The sequence below is a fragment of the Carassius auratus genome, chromosome 42 (assembly GCF_003368295.1).
Source record: "Carassius auratus strain Wakin chromosome 42, ASM336829v1, whole genome shotgun sequence".
Classification (NCBI taxonomy): Eukaryota; Metazoa; Chordata; class Actinopteri; order Cypriniformes; family Cyprinidae; genus Carassius; species Carassius auratus.
In genome coordinates, this window is record NC_039284.1 from 12,568,430 (window position 1) to 12,589,459 (window position 21,030).

At 37.7% G+C, this 21,030-nt stretch overlaps 1 protein-coding gene and 6 non-coding genes across 7 annotated transcripts in view; 6 read left to right on the forward strand and 1 right to left on the reverse strand.

Moving 5' to 3' along the window:
- The first annotated feature begins 115 nt into the window (after positions 1 to 115).
- Positions 116 to 197, forward strand: trnal-uaa (transfer RNA leucine (anticodon UAA)). The gene has a single exon. It is a non-coding gene; the product is annotated as a tRNA-Leu (tRNA).
- A 128-nt stretch (positions 198 to 325) lies between these two features.
- trnal-uaa (transfer RNA leucine (anticodon UAA)) lies at positions 326 to 408 on the forward strand. Its single transcript has one exon. It is a non-coding gene; the product is annotated as a tRNA-Leu (tRNA).
- An 833-nt stretch (positions 409 to 1,241) lies between these two features.
- Positions 1,242 to 1,323, forward strand: trnal-uaa (transfer RNA leucine (anticodon UAA)). Its single transcript has one exon. It is a non-coding gene; the product is annotated as a tRNA-Leu (tRNA).
- A 141-nt stretch (positions 1,324 to 1,464) lies between these two features.
- Positions 1,465 to 1,547, forward strand: trnal-uaa (transfer RNA leucine (anticodon UAA)). The gene has a single exon. It is a non-coding gene; the product is annotated as a tRNA-Leu (tRNA).
- Positions 1,548 to 1,697: 150 nt separating this feature from the next.
- On the forward strand, positions 1,698 to 1,780 carry trnal-uaa (transfer RNA leucine (anticodon UAA)). The gene has a single exon. It is a non-coding gene; the product is annotated as a tRNA-Leu (tRNA).
- Positions 1,781 to 1,933: 153 nt separating this feature from the next.
- On the forward strand, positions 1,934 to 2,015 carry trnal-uaa (transfer RNA leucine (anticodon UAA)). Its single transcript has one exon. It is a non-coding gene; the product is annotated as a tRNA-Leu (tRNA).
- Positions 2,016 to 6,397: 4,382 nt separating this feature from the next.
- The window catches only part of LOC113060684 (kinesin-like protein KIF26B), a 54,082-nt gene continuing 39,449 nt past the window's right edge, over positions 6,398 to 21,030 (reverse strand). Inside the window, exon 5 of the mRNA XM_026229809.1 lies at positions 6,398 to 6,995. Coding sequence (XP_026085594.1) covers positions 6,779 to 6,995 — 217 coding nt within the window. The 3' untranslated portion in view covers positions 6,398 to 6,778. The remainder of the gene's footprint in view (positions 6,996 to 21,030) is intronic.

A 21,030-nucleotide genomic window follows, 5' to 3' on the forward strand; every position in this document is an offset into this window, starting at 1 on the left:
AATAAAACAGTAATTTGGCTCAATGTTATGAGTTTCGGTCACAAAAGAAAATGCTCATTTCTTAAATACCAGTTAAAAAAAAAAAAAAAAAAAGTAGCTTTTTTTCAGAATGGTAACCAGGATGGCCGAGAGGTTAAGGCGTTGGACTTAAGATCCAATGGACAAATGTCCTCGTGGGTTGAATCCCACTCCTGGTAGATCAATGATAGTAAAAAAAAGAAATAAAACAGTAATTTGGCTCAGCATTATGAGTTTAAGTAATAAAAGAAATTGCTCAGTTCTTAAATATAAGTTTTAAAAAAAATTGTTTTTTGCCAAAACTGTGACCAGGGTGGCCGAGAGGTTAAGGCGTTGGACTTAAGATCCAATGGACAAATGTCCTCGTGGGTTCGAACCCCACTCCTGGTAGACCAATGATAATAAAAAGAAAATAGTAATTTGGCTCATCATTATGAGTTTTGGTCACAAAAAAATTGCTCAGTTCTTAAATACCAGTTAAAAAAAGATTGCTTTATCTCAGAATAGTAACCAGGATTATCAATGAAAAATTGATCAGTTCTTAAATACCAGTTAAAAAAAAAAAAAAAACTAGTTTTTTGTCAGAACAGTAACCAGGATGACCAATGATAATCTAAGAAAAAATAAAACAGTAATTTAGCTCAACATTATGAGTTTCTGTCACAAAAAAATTGCTCAGTTCTTAAATACCAGTTAAAAAAAAACATGTTGCTTTTTGTCAAAACAGTAACCAGGATGGCCGAGAGGTTAAGGCGTTGGACTTAAGGACCAATGGAAAAATGTCCTCGTGGGTTCGAACCCCCCTCCTGGTAGACCAATGATAATTTAAAAAATAAAATAAAACAGTAATTTGGCTCAACATTATGAGTTTCTGTCACAAAAGAAAATGCTCAGTTCTTAAATACCGGTTTGAAAAAAAAAGTAGTTTTTGTCAGAACAGTAAACAGGATGGCTGCGAGGTTAAGGCGTTGGACGTAAGATCCAATGGACAAATGTCCTGTTGGGTTCGAACCCCACACCTGGTAAACCAATGATAATCAAAGAAAATAGTAATTTGGCTCAGCATTAAGAGTTTCTGTCACAAAAAAATTGCTCAGTTCTTAAATACCAGTTAAAAAAAGATTGCTTTATCTCAGAATAGTAACCAGGATTATCAATGAAAAATTGCTCAGTTCTTAAATACCAGTAAAAAAAAAAACATGTTGCTTTTTGTCAAAATAGTAACCAGGATGGCCGAGAGGTTAAGGCATTGGACTTAAGATCCAATGGACAAATGTTTCGTGGGTTCGAACCCCACTCCTGGTAGACCAATGATAATAAAATAAATAAATAAAATAAAACAGTAATTTAGCTCAACATTATGAGTTTCTGTCACAAAACAATTGATCAGTTCTTAAATACCAGTAAAAAAAAAAAAAAAAACAGGTTGCTTTTGTCAAAGCAGTAACCAGGATGGCTGAGAGGTTAAGGCGTTGGACTTAAGATCCAATAGACAAATGTCCTTGTGGGTTCAAACCCCACTCCTGGTAGACCAATGGTAATTTAAAAAATAAAATAAAACAGTAATTTGGCTCAACATTATGAGTTTCTGTCACAAAAAAATTGCTCATTTCTTAAATACCAGTTTAAAAAAAAAAAAAAAAAAAAAAAAAAAAAAGTAGCTTTTTGTCAAAGCAGTAACCAGGATGGCAGAGAGGTTAAGGCGTTGGACTTAAGATCCAATGGACAGATGTCCTCATGGGTTCAAACCCCACTCCTGGTAGACCAATGATAATCAAAAAAATAAATAAATAAATAAAACAGTAATTTAGCTCAACGTTATAGGTTTCTGTCACAAAAAAATTGCTCAGTTCTTAAATACCAGTTTTTAAAAAAAAATAAAAAATAAAAACCCTAGTTTTTTATCAGAACAGTAACCAGGATGGCCGAGAGGTTAAGCGTTGGACTTAAGATCCAATGGACAAATGTCCTCGTGGGTTCAAACCCCACTCCTGGTAGACCAATGATAATAAATAAAACAGTAATTTAGTGAAGTGAAGTGACATTCAGCCAAGTATGGTGACCCATACTCAGAATTTGTGCTCTGCATTTAACCCATCCGAAATGCACACACACAGAGCAGTGAACACACACACACTGTGAGCACACACCCGGAGCAGTGGGCAGCCATTTATGCTGCGGCGCCCGGGGAGCAGTTGGGGGTTCGATGCCTTGCTCAAGGGCACCTAAGTTGTGGTATTAAAGGTGGAGAGAGAGCTGTTCATGCACTACCCCCACCCACAATTCCGTCCGGCCCGAGACTAGAACCCAGACTAGAACCCACAACCCTTCGATTGGGAGTCCAACCCTCTAACCATTAGGCCACGACTTCCCCATTTAGCTCAACACTATGAGTTTCTGTCACAAAAAAAATTGCTCGGTTCTTAAATACCAGTTAAAAAAAAAAACATAGTTTTTTGTCAGAACAGTAACCAGGATGGCCGAGGGGTTAAGGTGTTGGACTTATGATGCAATGGACAAATGTCCTCTTGGGTTTGAACCCCACTCCTGGTAGACCAATGATAATTAAAAAAATAAAACAGTAATTTGGCTCAACATTATGAGTTTCGGTCACAAAAGAAAATGTTGAACCAAAACTGCTTTTTGTCAAATCAGGATGGCCGTGATATAATTTGGCTGTACAGTATCAGTTTATGTTACAAACAAATTGCTTAGTTCTTAAATAACAGTTAAAAAAAAAAAAAAAAAAAACCTTGTTTATGTCAAAACAGTACCCAGGATGGCCGAGTGGTAAAGGCGTTGGACTTAAGATTCAATAGGGCTCGGGCCCCAAGTTGCATTCTGGGAAGTGGCGGCCATGTTGCCAGCTTCGCGAATGTAAACATACAGCCAGTTGAACGAGAAGAGCAGAGTTGGGAGAAAGAAAAAAAGATGTCAAAATCGCGAAAAGGTTGTGGGATTTATAGGGATACGCTAAATAAGGATGCCAGGTACCGGTATGTGGACAAAATCGGCTCTAATAACAGTTTGGATCCATATGAAATTCCCAATAAATAGTGGAGTACCGACAGAGACTTGTTGCCGCACGTTTGCATAACAGATATCTTCGGCTACCTTGTTTGTTTTGTGAGCGCCTACACTTCAGAATAGTTCCGAAGCTACAAGTCAAGTCTCATGTACAGTTCACAAATGGATGGGTTCAGGAGCTGCAAATCATAGAACCCCGGATAGGGCTGCACAATATTGGGAAAAATTTACATTGCGATATTTTATTTTTCTGCGATATATATTGCGATATGAAATAAAAAAAAATTCTTACAAACAAAAATGGGGTGAGCACACTTACATTCTCATTTTAAATGATTTAAACATCGACACCATCATGTCAATTGATTAATATGCGCGAGGGAGAGAGAGCAAGACAGCGCTCTTGTTGTTTGAAGACATTGAGCGTGCGGCCGGGGCTCGCTTTGCGCGCGCGCTCTCTCTCTCAGGCCGGTGACAGGTGCAATATAAATAGTCGGCGGCTCTATTTCGAGCATGCACGTGTTTTCCGCGCGGCTTGAGCCGCGCCTGAGACGCGCGTCTCATGCAGGCAGTCTGCAAGCTCTAACCTGTTAACATGGGAGCTGAATTAAAAACGGACACGCCACGCAGCTGAGAACTTGCGCCACGCATCTAGTGTGTCGCTGGCCGCGCGCTCGCGCTCTCTCTCTCGGGCGCGCTCTTTGGCCCATACAGTTAATGAATAACGGATCAACTACGACAGCCTACATCGCACATCCTGCGATGTGACTATCGTGGATTTGTACATTGCGATATCGATGCTTAAACAACACATCGTGCAGCCCTAACCCTGGAACAGCGGCAAACATTATACAGTAATCCGGTAAGCTGCGCTCTAACGTTACCTAGCTGCTAGTTTAGTAACCGTTAGTGCTAACAACCATTCACACATGGACTTTAACAATGTGTTTCAAAAGTGTAGTTAGTAGCTGTCCACCCTCCCGTTTTTCCGGGGTTCTCACGTATTTGAGCTGTTTTCCCGCTGTCTTCCCGTTTTAGTATTTACCTGTAAAATATCCCGTTAGCCCCTCCATCAGACCTGTCAAGTCTCTGTGTTGTTGTCCTGTTGCTACTCCTTGTCCTTCCAGCGAAACAGATGTTTTCAAAGCATCGTTTTGCTTACTTGAAAGCAACCTTAGCGTGATGTTGGGCTTTTTAAGATAGCGTGGTTGTTGTGAGAGCACAATTTCACGCCAATCTGTAACTAAAGTCACGTTAGACCTAGCTTCACAAATCGCTTAACGTTAGTTAATGCAGCAGTTTTATAAGGCATATAAAGTTTTATAAGATTAAAAAAAGAAGAAAAAAAAAAAGGTCAAAAGAGTAAGATGGATGGCTGAGAGGTTAAGGTGTTTGACTTAAGATCCAATGGACAAATGTCCTTGTGGTTTCGAACCTCACTTCTGGTAGACCACTGATAATTTGAAAAAGAAAACAATTGGACTTAAGAGCGGTACAGTATGAGTTTCTGTTACAAACTATTTGCTTAATTCTTAAATACAGTAAAAAGAAAAAGAAAAAAAGGTTGCTTTATGTCAAAACAGCAAAACCTCTCTTCACCTGCATCTCCCATTGCAGCAGAACACTTTCACCTGTGATATCAACATGTAATATGCAGGCAACATTCTCTCGTATTTTCCCCATATGTTCTCTCATGCTGCCAAATCACAGATCTGATGCTGACATTTCTCAGCTGTGTTATATGATGCCTGTGTCACAAAATTATGTCTGAAGGTGGTTTGATTGTTTAGTTAAAAACCTATTATCATTTTGGCACAGTTTACATCTGATATTAAAGTAATATATTGTCCAAAAAGCTAAATATTGTCAACATTGACTCACCCTAAAGTAATTATATAAAGGCATGTCTTTATTTCTTCTATGGAACCAAATGCATGGAATCCATAGAAAACGCATCTCCAGTAAGCACGTTTTGAGGGAAATACCTATTTTAAAAGAATTTTAGTGCCACGTGTAAAGATGGTTATCTTCTTGTTTAATCATATTTTGCCTCCATCCTGTAGCCCATTTGATTCTGCTGTGCTTGGCCCTTTGTTTTCAGTTAAAGAGCTCACCTTTGAGCTCTGAGCAAGATACAAAAGAAACCAGATGCCATCACGTTCAGTTGATCCAGCCTTAATGCCCCAGTCCTGCCCATCTCATCAGACATTACACAGTAGTGTTGACAAATAAAGCTCTGAGTTCCTTCAGGGAGTATCTGCAAATATAATGTAAAAAACAACTAGGGAGGCTGAGTGGCCATTCACATTTCGCGTCTTTTGCGAGCGCAAGTTCGTTATTTCCAATGTAGGCATGCGGCATGCGCGCTCATAATGGAAGCGACGCGGTCGCGACGCGCACACGGTGCGACGCGCCCGTTTTTTCCAGGCGCGTCCGCACCGCATCGAGTTAAAAACATCTCAACTTTTCACAATGCCGCAAGCGCACCGTGGGTCATGTGACAAGAACTAACCAATCAGCTTCATCCTTTCCCGTAACAACTTTGAAAACTCAGCCAAGATGAAGGAACAGCTGTTCATAGCTGTATATGGATTGCAATTTTGAAATAAATTCAGTAGCAGAGCTACTGAGAGCGATTTTTTTTTGTGCTGCAAATACATTTATCCTTTGCTGAAATTTCCGCGTCTTCATGGAGAGAGCACGTCATGGTTGCTTAGCAAAGGCAGACGCCTCAGGAGCGCTTCTGCCCGAGCACTTTGGAGAGAAGGAGAAAGCGGCGCGCCTAGCGTTTTCCACGCGTTTTTAGGCGCGATATGTGAAGGCACTTGACAAAAGTCCATGTGGATTCAAACCCTACAACTGGTGGATAATGTCGATCTCCACTCCTGGTAGCAGGTTTTAAGCCAGACACTTAAGTAAAAATGTGTGGCAAACTATAGTTGGTCCACAAGATTGAGATGATAGTACACAATAGAGTTATTTGTAACATAATGTTAAAGATTAAAAGCTTCAAAAGCATGATTCTCTATTTGACTGATCATGAAGAGTGATTAACTTTTTTTTTTATAAATTCTTCCATAAATTGACTGAAACATAGCATGTAAAATTATACCACCCAAAGCCCTTCATTACCATTCACTACAAACCTGCTTTCCAACACATTTCAAACTGACATGCCAAAGTCTCTCTGAATTCTGCAACTTAGGTATCATCCCAATAAATGTTCACTTCGCTTGGTCATTCAGTGACGTGACATACAGCCAAGTATGGTGACCCATACTGAGATTTTGTGCTCTGCATTTAACCCATCCAAAGTGCCCACACAGCAGTGAACACACACTCAGAGCAGTGGGCACCTATTTATGCTGTGGTGCACAGGGAGCAGTTCGGGGGTTCAGTGCCTTGCTCAAGGGCACCTAAGTCATGGTATTGCTGGACCAAGACTCAAACCCACAACCTTAGGTTTAGGAGTCATACTCTCTAACCACTAGGACCAAGTGCTCAGAACTCACAATTATATTTATTATATTTATTACAATGTATTTCAACTCCACTTGAAGGGGACATTAGCATTGATAGGTGACCATTGCTGCTAGATCTAAGTAAATAATAAAAAGTAGTCTGTTCTATGTTGATTAGGTGAATCTGTTTAGCTTGCAAAAGCATTTACATATGCTCATATGTTGGTAAAAAACAGACTTAATAAGAGTAAAGACTAATAAAACGACAAGACCTAAATGCAGCCATTTTTGCTGAAAGATCGTACCTTGCCCAAGCCAGGAGTGTCTTTGACTTTGTTGACTGCCCGTAAAAGGCAGGGCGGAGCAGGGGGCGGAGACACCTGCAGGATGCCGCTGAAGTTGGTGGGAAAAAGGGGTGGATCACATGCCACAGGGGGCGCAGGACGCTGCTTCTTCTTCTTGGAAGACAGATTCAATTTCTGGGCAGCCCTGAGGATAAACAAACACAAGCAAAGTTAAAACTAGAACAGATGTGCATATTGTGTAAAAACGCTGCGATTCCATGGCTTTTTACATGGATTCCAAGTTTTTGTTTGTTTAGGGAAAGTATTATGTATTGCAAATTTAAAATACAGCTTGCAAAGTTCAAATGTAACAATGCAGACCAAAACTGATTTTGTGAGCAATCAAGTGAATCGAATTTAATTTCAAGTGTCCATCTCAAAACAGAGAAGAAGATTTGTGAATTGTTAAGCTCTTTCAAGTCATTACATGCATGTCACAGCCAATCAGCAGAGAAAACAGACATCTGAAAAGTAAAAATCAAAGCTAATTTATTGTTATGAAATGAAACCCTAAGCCATGCTCCAGAATATCTAAAATTGGACAGACAGACAAATTCCACACTGGTAAATAGAACGAGGATGGCAGAGTAGTTAAGGCAATGGATTTAAGATCTAATGAATGTATATCATCATGGATTCAAACTTAAACTACTATTATGTTGTCAATACATTAGAAATTCCAAGTTAAAAATGTGACAGAGGTCAGTTGTGTCTACTTGGCCTTGAAAATGATTGTTCTATGCCTTCACTGACCCCCAAACCTCAACATCATCCTTACAAATGGGGTCCAAGTAACTTATATCTCCAAGCATTAAGAAATCACACACATTCATAGGATGATTGTACTCTTGTGTATTTAGAGCTTGAAGAAATATTGAGAATGGCTTTGACCAGCAGGAGCAGGAGAAGTGAGGGTTGACTGATTCTAACCATAGTCACTCAGCCTGTTAGAGACTGTTTCAGTTGGCTCTTTGAGAAGTATTGATCAATCAGTCTAGCATTTTCACCTGACCAAGCATATCTGTGCAGAGGCTCATCATCACAGCCTCATTTAGACTCCCACTGGATTAGGGATTGGATGATGGGGGATGAAATTGCTGTTTAAAAAACTGAAACACCTCAAGTGGTCAAATACAAAAAGATAGAAAGGATTTTGATGCAGAGATGCAGGGAGTGATGGACTGAAAATATGGCATGGGAAAAATAAATAGTTTATTTGTTGCTGGGGACCCAGAAAAGGATTGTAAAACACATTTCCCGCCCCTAATGTATTTATTAAAAAATGTCTTATCTCATGATTAGGGTGTGATATCACAAGATATATGATACTTTGCCTTTAAAGAATAATTAAAAAGATAGACAAATGTGTTCCCTTAAACCAAACAGTTGCAGTCTCTTCACTAGGCTACACAATCATGGTGAAGACTGCTGATCAGACAGTTGTCCAGAAGACAATCATTGACACCCTTCACAAGGAGGGTAAGTCACAAACATTCATTGCCAAAGAAGCTGGCTGTTCACAGAGTGCTGTATCCAAGCATGTTAACAGGAAGTTGAGTGGAAGAAAAAGATGCACAACGAACCGAGAGAACAGCAGCCTTATGAGGAATGTCATGCTAAACTGATTCAAGAATTTGAGTGAAGTTCACAAGGAATGGACTGAGGCTGGGGTCAAGACATACAGACGTGTCAAGAAATTTGGCTACAGTTGTCGTATTCCTCTTGTTAAGCCACTCCTGAACCACAGACAATGTCAGAGGGCATCTTACCTGGGTTAAAGAGAAGAAGAACTGGACTGTTGCCCAGTCATCCAAAGTCCTCTTTTCAGGTGAGAGAAAGTTTTGTATTTTTTGTAAACCAAGTTCCTAGAGTCTGGAGGAAGGGTGAAGAAGCTCATAGCCCAAGTTGCTTGAAGTCTATTGTTAAGTTGCCACAGTCTGTGATGATTTGGGGTGCAATGTCTTCTGTTGGTGTTGATCCATTGTGTTTTTTTGAAAACCAAAGTCACTGCATTCGTTACCAAGGCATTTTGGAGCACTTCATGCTTCCTTCTGCTGACCAGCTTTTTGAAGATAGTGATTTCATTTTCCAGCAGTATTTGGCACCTGCCCACACTCCCATAAGCACCAAAAGCTGGTTAAATGACTATGGTGTTGGTGTGCTTGACTGGCCAACAAACTCACCAGACCTGAACCCCATAGAGAATTTATGGAGTATTGTCAAGAGAAAAATGAGAAACAAGAGACCAAAAAATGCAGATGAGCTGAAGGCCATTGTCAAAGAAATCTGGGCTTCCATACCTTGGAAGCAATAATAACAATAATTAAAGAAAGATTAGGATTACTATCTGCACCATAAAGATTCCAACTAAAAAGCGTAGTAGATTTATTATTATTATTATTACTTATTATATTACTTTTTACATTGTCGATGCTACTTTTTTTCACTTTTTTGATGCAAAGAACAGTTTTAAAATAGACTATTTTAGCCTGAATATGTATTCACTGTGTTGATAGAATATTGTAAAGACCTTAGTAAGACAGAAAGAAAGGTCAACCAACTTTACCAAAAAGATTGTACTGGTCAACAACATCAGGATATATTTGCCCAACGACCAGATGTGCACTAACCAGCCTTAAAATTCATGCTAGTCCAAGCAAATCTTTTCTCTTTATTATATGGGTGCCCATTCTAAAGGTCTTGTTGGTGCATCCGGCAGTAATGTTTTAATGAACTCTACAGAGTTAGAAAGGAAAGAGACAACACACACAACATGACAGGGCAGATCTACACTCCAAACTTCAACATGTGTGAGTCAAATTGTCCTGTGTCAGTTATACTGTCACTGTAAAAAAAAAAAAAGCAAAAACAAACAAAAACAAACATCAGACCTCTCCAACTCAAATTTTTCTATTGACTGATCACATCTAAATTTTTCAATTGCCCTAACTGAATTAGTGTGAATTTAATTTTATAAATTAAATTAGGCCAACTGAAAATTTAGATATAAATTGGAGAGCTTTTTATTTATTTTTTTACAGTGTACCTTGAGGCACAATCCTTCATTTTGAAGCGCTCCACCTTTGCCAACTTGTGCAAATCTAGTCAAGGTCAAAGGTACAGACAGGAGAGAAAAAAAAATACAGGCATCTGTGGTAGCTCAGGTCTTTGGCTCTAAAATCACATCACATCATATAGAAATACACCTTAAGCCTCTGGCTGTCAAAGAAAAAAATTCTAGCACTGTGGTTCAGACCTGCTACTTGATAAAGCAAAGAAAACATTTTGCTAACTGATCACATTTCTGTTGAGAGGAGTGGAGGGAAGTGGTTACTGTAAGGGGAAAAATTGAGGCAACAATAATAAACAACCTGAAAGATAAGAGCAGGTGAAAATATAGCTGGAAGTAATAATAACACTGAGTGTTTGTGTATAAATCAGTTCTAGAGATACAGTTGCTGTGCAAGCTATGAAATCATCAGACTGAGCATTCTGGATGCCAAAAGTATGAGGAAACTTCCTTAGAAATGAGACAAATTATCACCTGGATTCATTGTCAGGGATATGAAGTGAGTGTTTGTGTATAAAATATGTGTGTAACCCCCTAAGGACTGTGACAAAGTACATGGCTGTGCTCCACGAGGATATGTGATGTGCAAAGTAAGGTAATTATTGTGGCACTCATTAATGTCAGGAAAACAGTTTTCTCGCTCACACACACCGTTAACAAACACACTGACCATATCCTTAATGAGCTGGCAAGGAAAGTCTCATAAAGTTTGAACCAAACTGTTGTCTCCACCATGTGCTTCTAATTTGAGTCCTCTTGTCCTACATAAATAAACATAGCTTACCGTTCTTCGTTAACTGCCTGAGACAGACCTGAGGAAACTAGATGGAAATGATTCTTGTTAAAAGCTAAAACACGTCAACAGGGAAACTGTATGAAAATTAGGAGGAGACTTAACTTGAACCGAACTCAGGCGAGATGTGAATGTGTTATTTTGCAGAGGCGTTAATGAGATACTGTATCCTTAAATAGCTTCTTAGAGGAACACTCTGATTTAGAAAACAGACAACATCTCTCCTTCTCATCATCATCTCCCAAAAAGTACAACTTACATAATCCTTAAGTAATCCTAACCCTCATATAAGCACATAATGTGATATGTAAACACAAAATACAATCATGTAGCCATTTAATTAAAGCACAGTCACAAAAATGTCAACAATAAACTACAAAACACACTGTCATGATGCTAGTGAGATCTAGGTGGTTGAAATGGCATTACCATACAGTTGCTAAATTCTTCTGTTTGTCAACATGTTGCTATGGAGTTGCTGGGGTGTTTTGGATAGTTGCTAGGCCACTGACATACAGTTTCTAAGGTCTTCTGTTTGTCAAACTGTTTCTGTGCTGTTGCTAGGGTGTTCTGGGTTGTTGCCAGGGCATTGACATACAGTTGCTAAGGTCTTCTGGTTGTAAGCATGTTGCTATGGAGTTGCTAGGTTGGTCTGTGTGGTTGCCAGGGCATTGCCATGAAGTTGCTAAGGTCTTCTGGTTGTCAACATGTTTCTATGACGTTGCTAGGATGTTACAGGTGGCTACCAGGCCATTAATATGTGATTGCTAAGGTAAATGTATCTGAAGTAAAGGCATGTTCACACTAAGAATAATAACTATAATGATAAATATATTATATTGATAATATAACTTATTGTTATTGTTTCTCTATGCAGTTGCTAGGTGGATAGTTTGAACTATACACTCAAAGCATAAACTCAAAAAGGTAAACATTTATTTTATTTTTAAATCTACCAACCTAATCTTCTTAGATTTCTTAAGTAATGGAAACCTAATTGAAGTCCAAGTAAATACTATATACCAAATTAACTCAAACAGATGTAAATATTAAGAAAAAATATTAGCATTAGCAAGACACTTCAGTCCAGTGAGGCTAAAGAAAATATTACTTGTTTCTCACCTGTCCATCATTTAGAGGGCCCGATGAGCCCTAAGTGTCCAGTTCTGTCTTCCTGTCCGCTCTTAAACAAGTGTCCACCTGACTGAATGTGTAGTATGGCAGTTTATCAGGAATCCATTAGCTCTCCATGTTGTGCTATTTATGTATGCTATATAATGTTGAGTGCCCCTCCTCTACTGTATCCGCAGCAGATCGACCGAAGCAGTTCTTCTGCAATGAACAGATAGCTTAATCCCCACACCTGAGCACTCCTGACTGCCTACGCTCCGGCTCGCCAATCTCATCTCTCCCTCTCACACTTTGACCATATCTTACTCAGTTTCTTTCCCCCATGTCTCTGTTTGGCTTATTCTTCTGATTGCATTGTCCAGGAAAAGATGTCCAGGCTCAAGAAGAAGCGAGACCGGGCGAGAACATCCAAACAGGAAGCAGGGAAGACACAGACAGGAACAACATCACATTGCTGCCTCTCAGCCCCTGTGCTCAGCTGATAATGTCTACTATTCAGTCCCCGCGCCAATCTCGTTCTCTCTCTCACTCGCTCTTTCTCACCCTCTCCATCTGTAACATACCACACACTTCTCCGAGGATATCTTTTCAACACCACAGGCAACAGTAAAGTTGGACCCAGTGCTCTGGCACCTCTGCACTCACTATTTGCATACTGTTCCAGAATATAAGACCGCAATGGCTGCAAACTAAATGAAACCAGAATACATGTCCAATGTTCTGAAAGGGGGATATATAAAACAGACAGAATCAAACCTCAGAGAACTCATGTTTAGGCTGCACAGATACGAGAAAGAGAGCAAGAACATATGTTGAGAAGATCCATCTAAATACAAACTGCAATAGAAGCTGAAGACTTGCACATCAAACAAGAAAAAGGAAAAAGGAAAAGTGAAAAAAAAAAATCTATGTGATTCTTTCATGTCTTCCCAGATTACAAAGAATATCTCACAGGTTTCAGTAACATTTTATAAGTTATATAATTGTTTGGACAAACCATTAATAAAGTAATGATTATGAAACATTCTTAGAACTTTATTAATATTTGATATACGTTCTCATAATTTTGAGAGAAAATGTTCTTAGAACAACATTCTCAAAATGTCCTCATGATGTTATATAAATTTGATAAACTTTGTATAAAACATTTTTTGTAACCTTTAAATACTGTTCTAATCAAAACAAAAATTTTACAATTGTGCACGTGGGGGTGAACAAAAGGAATATAATTTCTACAGATCCATATGGCTTTTCTTGAAGTTCTTCTGAAGCCACATGATGCTTTACGAAAAATTTATCTGAAATGTTTTATTTGTATTTATTTTTGGGAAAACATTTTTTAAGATACTGACAATTTTGCCTGTAGATGTCAAATCCATTTGCACTTGCCCATGTAATATCCAAATTTACTGCTACTGCAACCCATTGGATTTAAAGAGGAGATCAGATACTCATTTTACACAATTTGGTATGATTCTTTACAGTCTTCATGAAATGTCTGTAACATACTTTGGTAAAAATCATCAATGGTTGCGTAAAAAAAAAAAAAAAAATTACCTAAAAAACAGATCTTTTCACAGTGAGTCATTTAGGTGCATGTCTCTTTAAATGATAATGAGTTACTGCTCAGCCCGCCCCTCTCTTCTGTGGGGCATGTCGACACAAGACTTGAATTGATGCTTTGGATTCTGTATATGATTCGGAGGTGGTCTTATTCAAATAGCTAGCTACCCGGCTGCAGATTGAAACAGCTCACTGGATGACACAGTTTCAGACTCAGACAGCCCATTACTAATTAAGTTGTGTGTTTTCTTTTCAACTTTTCTGAGCTGGTAGAAAAAAATAATAATAATAAAAGGTGAAAATTGTATCCGATGTCCCTTTAAGGTCATCACGGGTTCTTACCTGCTTTGTGATTTAAAGGGATAATTCACTCAAAATGAAAATGCAGTCATTTACTCACTTCATGTAGTTTCAAACCTGTATGACTTAATTTCTTCTGCATAACCCAAAAGAGACTTTCACAAGTGGACCAAAACAGTTGAATAATTCTCCAAAATATCTTGTTTTATGTTCCACAGAAGAATGAAAATCATACACATTTGGAACAACATGGGTGGGTAAATGATGCCAGAACTATGCCTTTAAAAAAAGCTGTGCTAATTCGGTTGTTAAGTGATGACGCAAGAAGCGCTGTTTCTGGGTCCAAGCAGCCGGTTATGAACACTGTTTATTCATATTAATAATTTAAGCTGAACGCTTTCAAACTTACGGTATACACTACAGTCTCCGTGCTCACAGCGTCCCAAACACAAATCATTTTTATATATTTTTTGTATATTTATATTTTCATTGTCTGGCTATCTGGGACTTCAATATGGAGGTAAATGTTACGATTATAACTTTTTCGCTAGTATTCTATAACATTGTGAGTTTATATTAGCACCTTTTGTTGTTTTCTCGTTGTAACTGCTACGTGACGTCAGACTTAACAAGCGAATAGGTCTGGGTCTCAAAACAATACAGCAGAAAGCCACAGTAGTCAGAAATTTTATAAAGGACTGAGACGCCTCCAAAGATTACGTTCTGGTCATGTTAAGCCAACGTACTAAGTGACTAATCCACATGGTCAGACCTACCCAGCAGGCTAATAAGGTCATCATGCACGTCAGCTTTCTCTATGGCCAAAGATTATCCTTAAAACAACCTTCATCTCCTCAAACACAAAGGACTGGGTGAAGCCGTCTAATTTCCCTGTCACTTTTCATATATCCTGCTCCGATCCACAGCTGCTGAGCCGCTGCATTGAGATTCAGCCTCAAACATCGAGCATGAAAGAGGAAGGCCACAGCCCTCCCACTGCTATATCACACAACCCTAGAGCTTTAACATAACATACAACTGTTGCATATCACTTCTAATTAGTCAGCGTTTTATCCACATGGTGTAGATTAAAGGGGATTCGCTTGAATAATGCTATATATATATATATATATATATATATATATATATATATATATATATATATATATATATATATATATATATAGCAGCTTATTTGTGCTTATTTGAGTCTCACATAGCTAAAGCATTTAGAACTGGTTCATGGTCTTAGTGGATGGAAAATGGGACTTAAGGACTTTGCTTACTTGTACTATGCATTTAAGCATACTTTGTTAGTAATAGGAAAGTGTGTAAATTAGCATACTAGCACACTATTTTTGTACGACAAAAATACTAAGAGAAGTACGCTATACCAAATTCAACATGTGGCAATATTTATTAGGACATAATATCATGGCATAAAGTTGTATTTATATCATAAACCTCCATATCATGCACTGTTTTAGCTTGTGTATGTTAGCAGCTCATAATTCACATATATGCTTCAAATATGTAAACATCACAGCTTTTCCAAACAGAAAATACATTGGGTATTAATGTAATACTTTTTGGTATATTTTTGACGATATGGACATATTTAGATTGACACATAATATGTTCAAAAGTTTGAGGTCAGCAAGACCTTTATTAATCTTTTTATTGAATAATAATAATAATAATAATACAATTTTGGGCAAAATTAGCAAGTAAAACACACAAATGCAAGAACTCAAGAAACATATCATTTGGACAACTAGCATAGTTTAGAGTATTAAAATTTGGAATGCTCTAATACTTATCTTTATGGTTTAGTACTGATAGTATGTGAATTATGACACAGCACTGTAGCAAACAGAACTAGCAGTGGTTATTCATATTTAAATGAGCAGAACTCTGGCCCCAGCATTCTAATTAAAAGCCTCACTCAATTAATAAGCTTGACTGACACTATCTTGTGCTTTCTGCACAACCCCATTGCCAAACGATGCCACGGTTCTCTGATGTTGACGCTAATTAAGCTATTTACTTTAGTTACTAATGAGCCATAATGAATTAATTGACTGGGCTGAGAAGAATTTATTTTGGGGTCTAAAGTCAGCCCGCATTAGCAATCCAATGAGAAATGACATTTTTCAAACCTAGTTTTAAATATCAAGTGATTTTTTTTCTTATAGCTCTCTCCTCACTGGCTTTACTGCTGTATTACTTTCAGAAAATAAACCCATTATTCTGGTGAAAAACATAGTTATTCATTTCTAAAGGTTTTTTTGGAGACTTTGACATGGAGACATGGAGACTTTACATATCTGTGCATGATTCTTGCATGTGATTGCATTTTGTAATTATTTTCCACTCTCATATAAGAGAGCAAGAGTCTATAGATATGTGAAGAACTGTCAAGAGGATGAAGATGCTAAAATAGAGCATAACCAGAGGAGCTGGACCTGTATATAAATCCTGGAAACTCTGACCTGTGGAGCTGTATGGGACTCTGGGTCTGTTTCTGCAGATAAGGTTCTCCCAGACAGTCAAGCTCAAGAGATGAAGCTGCTTCTTCACTGGATCATCAGTCAAACCACAGAGGCTGACAGTGCTTAAGCAAAAATAGAGCACTTTGAAACAGAATGCTGTGAGTCAGCATTTGGAAAACCATGGATTGGAAGGCCTAAGAAACAGCCTGGTCAGTCTAATTATTGAACAGGGTAACATATTTTACTTATAAAAAAATATATAAAAGAATATGTATAATGACATGCTGTAACAACTTGTTTACATTCTTAAAAAATGCTGGTCGACTCGTACTATACACAACTATTTTTGTAGGTAAATTATAATTTATTTGTGTATAATCTATAAAAAATTAATAATAAATATTATAAATAAATATTCAGAATATTATTAAAATAATATTTAATAAAAAAACATAATTAGCTAATTTAGCATTATAATATATTTATTATAAAATATATATTTATTCATATGTAATTTATAATTAATATGTTCATTTTACATTTAAATTTTATATATATATATATATATATATATATATATATATATATATATATATATATATATATATATATATATATATTTTTGGAATTATAATATGATTTATTCTAAATAATATATTTATTATTATAAATCAAGACATGTTAGAGTATATGATTTATTGTGTGTGGAATCTGAACATTTTTTAGTCAACAAACAAGATATAAAACACATAGCCAAGTGGTGCTGAGGTGAGCTGAGCCCCCTGAAGGCTAGACCCATAACTGCTGACTGCAGATTGAGGAACACACAAGTACTGAATGTGCTGTTACTATGGTGATGCTAGTTAACAGCTGACAAAGGGACAGACTGATGGGCATGCATATGACTCAGATATTAAAAGACAAATGTAAGAATTCAGCAACGGATCTGATGGATATGATAACCAAATTCAAAGTATAACAGGATTTATATAATAATATAATATATAAATAATAATATATTAATATTTAATTATAATAGTGTAAAAGTAAAAGTGTAAGATAGATAGATAGATAGATAGATAGATAGATAGATAGATAGATCTAGATTTTTGCTGTGCCTCCCTTTATGCAAATAAACCTGCTATAGTAGCCACTGACAGTCAAATGGAATTGTGGGAATTGTAGGCAGACTCACCCTCAATTTACATTTAATTAGATCAGTGAATGGAAAGAGGGCTTGCAGGCTCTTATTTCAAATCCATCCAGAGCTCCACTGATCTCTAGAGGTCAATTTCATGCCTCCGAGTGATGATGCTGATGGTAATTACCATAATTATCATCAGAATTATTGCGGTTGTCATCAATGGCTGACTCCGGGGCTGTTATATTATTAACCTCTGTGCTTAAGCATGTCAATTGGCCATAGCTTGTTAGACAGTGACTCACCACGATCACTCAAGGTCCTGACGTGCGTTTAACCGGCCTGGTGAGTCAAATCATATCAGTTAATCATAGAACCATTTCCTAATTGTCCTCCATAGCGAAATCAATGCTGATACAAGACCAAATCATCAAATTTAGTAGTGCATTGAGGGAATGCGAACAAATATTCCAGTTTGGGACTAAATGTACAGTAAAAGATTAAAAATCAGCCAAATGAAACTCCAAATGACCATTAGATTGAATATTAGGTTGGATGTCTGTGTTCAACGCAATGCCTCTGGTGGTTATGGAGCAGGAAGAGCTCATAATCCTCTCTCGCCCTAGCCTGCATTTATCATTTATGTCGGGGTCATTACAAGGCCTGACGTCCACTTGTCACTGCTCTGTGACGCTCTTTAAGTGATTGTTCACATCCTCTCAGAGCTAAATGGATGGGATCAGGAGTTAATTGCTCTGAATTTTAAGCAGCCCCTCCCTCCTGTCAAACCAGATGAATGGAAAGAGAACGAGAAAGAGACATTAGAGAGAAAAAGGGATAAAGTCCATCGCTTGCAGCTCAGAGTCGTCATCATAATTCTAGCTTTGAAACAGATCACTGTATACATAACAAACTCTGGGCTGTTATTCCCTGTGAGTTTTTATTCACTTGCTTTTAAAATTCATAATTCCATTAGAACATGCATTACATATGACTAAAAACATACACAAAATTGTTTAGGTTCTTTGGGATTTCTTTTGGTTGTTACTATGTGGTAACTAGGGTGTTTAGAGTGTATTAACATTGCTATGCAGTAGTGTTTTTAACATGTTTCTACAGTTGCTAGGGTGTTGCTAAGGGTTTAGCTGGTTGCCAGTGTTTTAATACGTGCGTGGCAAAGTGTTGTTATGTGACTCCTAAAGCATTCTGAATGTTATTATAGTATGTTGTTATGTGGTTGCTAGAGTGTTCTTCTGGATGAATGCCAGGATGTTGCTGTAAATGTGGTTGCAAGGTGTTCTGAGTGGATGTCAGGGCATTGCTATGTTGTTACTTTAGTTTATTGTTTTGTGGTTTCTACGGTGTTCTGAGAGATTGTCAGGATGTTGCTATATGGTTGTTAAGGTGTTCTAAATGCTTTTAACATGTTGCTATGCAGTTTTAGTGTGAATCTACAATTTTCATGGAAATAAAGAAAACTCTTTCAATGAGAAGGTGTGTCCAAACTTTTGGTCTGTACTGTATATATATATATATATATATATATGCACATGCCAAACATGCCAAATACATACCCCGGGGTGGAATATTTATGGAATAAATCAGGTTGGGCTCTTTACAGGGACACTAATGAAGCTCTTACTCTCCTCACACCCGCAGCTCCAGTGGTTCGGCAGTTCGATCCGTCATTCCAGCATGCGGGGGGACAGACGGCTGCAGAGGGGGGGGGGTTAGTCCTGTGATGGAGGGGTCAGTGCTGATGTAAGGGGTTTCTGAGGTGAATCTGCTTGTGGAGCTTGTTGAGGTGGATCGCTGCTAGGTACAGGTCGAGGGGGGTGGCACTTTAACTCACCGGAGATGGAGGCAGGGGAGAGTTAATGAAGGAATCGACACACGCTGCACATAGTGGCAGTGGCAGTGGTTCTGCATGGCTACTCGCATTATATCATCTCTGGGGTATGTTCCCCGCACCCCACCTTCATTCGTTCACACACAAACCATCTGTAGCACAGTGAAAGGAGCAGAAATCTGTTTCTTATTAAAGTTGCTTCTTCGGGGGAATATGAGAATGTGACTATTAGAAATGAACAGTAAATGAATTTTTTTTTTTAAATATAAGGCTGTTCTGAAGGGAAATTTTAGCAGGCACTTTATGCAGGCAGGCAAATGTAGTAATTTATTTAGTAAATAAACAAATAAAGGCCTGAATATTCATCTTTGTAATCTATTCTAATTGTAATCTATAATATGCAAGCTCATAAATATAATTAAAATAAAATTGTTCATGTGTGTGTGTGTGTGTGTGTGTGTGTATTCGATAACACACACACACACTATTAAAAATAATATTATTATTTAAAACAGGTTAAAAAAATATGGTATTTTAGCCAGGCAAAGAAATCTAGGCATTTATTTTATTTATTTAGGCAATAAATTGATAAATGTTTCTCTTTTCCAATTTCATAAATAGAAATAAAAATGAAAATAAAAATGTGACTCCATATTTATTTGTAAATGCAAATATTGACATTACATTTTTTAAACAGGCTTTGCAGACAGGCAAATATACAAACAAACAAATAAATAAATAAATGCATAAATAAATAATTGTTTATCTTTGTAATCTAATTCAGAAGTATAATTTTGAAATAAATGAAACAAATACCGACATGAAAAATATCTAAACATGCATTTTAGGCAAGCAAGAAAATAAATAAATAAATAAATGATAGATAACATAAAATATATATATTCCTGATATTCCACTAAGTACACACATGTTGTTTTGTTCCCTTAATAATATAAAAAATATTAGATTAATCACAAATGTATATATAGTAAAATTGGTGGACATTTTTTTTAAACTACCAACCACAAATAACCATACAGCAGCAGCAGAAACAGCAGCAGTAGACTCTAGGAGGGTGTTTAGATGGGGTTACAGCAGGGCTGTGAGGGAGCAAGAGAAGCAAATGGATAGAGAGAGACCTGTACTCAAACTGAGCCATTGCTGAGATGTCGATTTACCTTCTGCATGAGAGAGACCCATTCCTGTGCCAGCACACCTGGGACACCATAACTGAGTGTGCCGGGGCAGATCTAGAAATAGATCTAACTGATACGGCTACATGACTTCTGAATGCTCTTCAGGTCACTTTATGGCACAGGAGCCTTCTTAAGGAGTGTGAAAGATTGGGATACCACAAGCAAATCTTGGAATATAGAGTTCACATCCCTGCGTAATCCCACTTTAAACAATGGGATGAATGATTACTAATATAGTGACAGATAAAGATCCGTATGGGAAAACACGGAGACTGTGATACAGAGCAGACACCGCCAGAGCTCTAGATAAGAAACTACAACACAGAAAGGCTTTTTTCCGCTACAAAAACATTAAAAGAACACTTCCATATGGGCTGCCCACTGCACCATTTTAGGTCAGTGTGTCCTTACTTATGTGCAGTGGCTGAGACCAGGGATCAGGGGTATTGGCAGAACAAATGAGAGCCACATCAATGTGGCATGCCTGAGTGAAGCCGAGGAAAGAAGAGGAAGGGATGTTGAAAAGTCAGGCATGGTTGCGCGAGAGTCTCTCACTCAGGCAGATAGCAGCAGCAGTAAAATCAGCTGTGTGTCAACAGCAGACAGCAACTCACAGACTAGAGCTGATGGAGTCAACACAGCTTT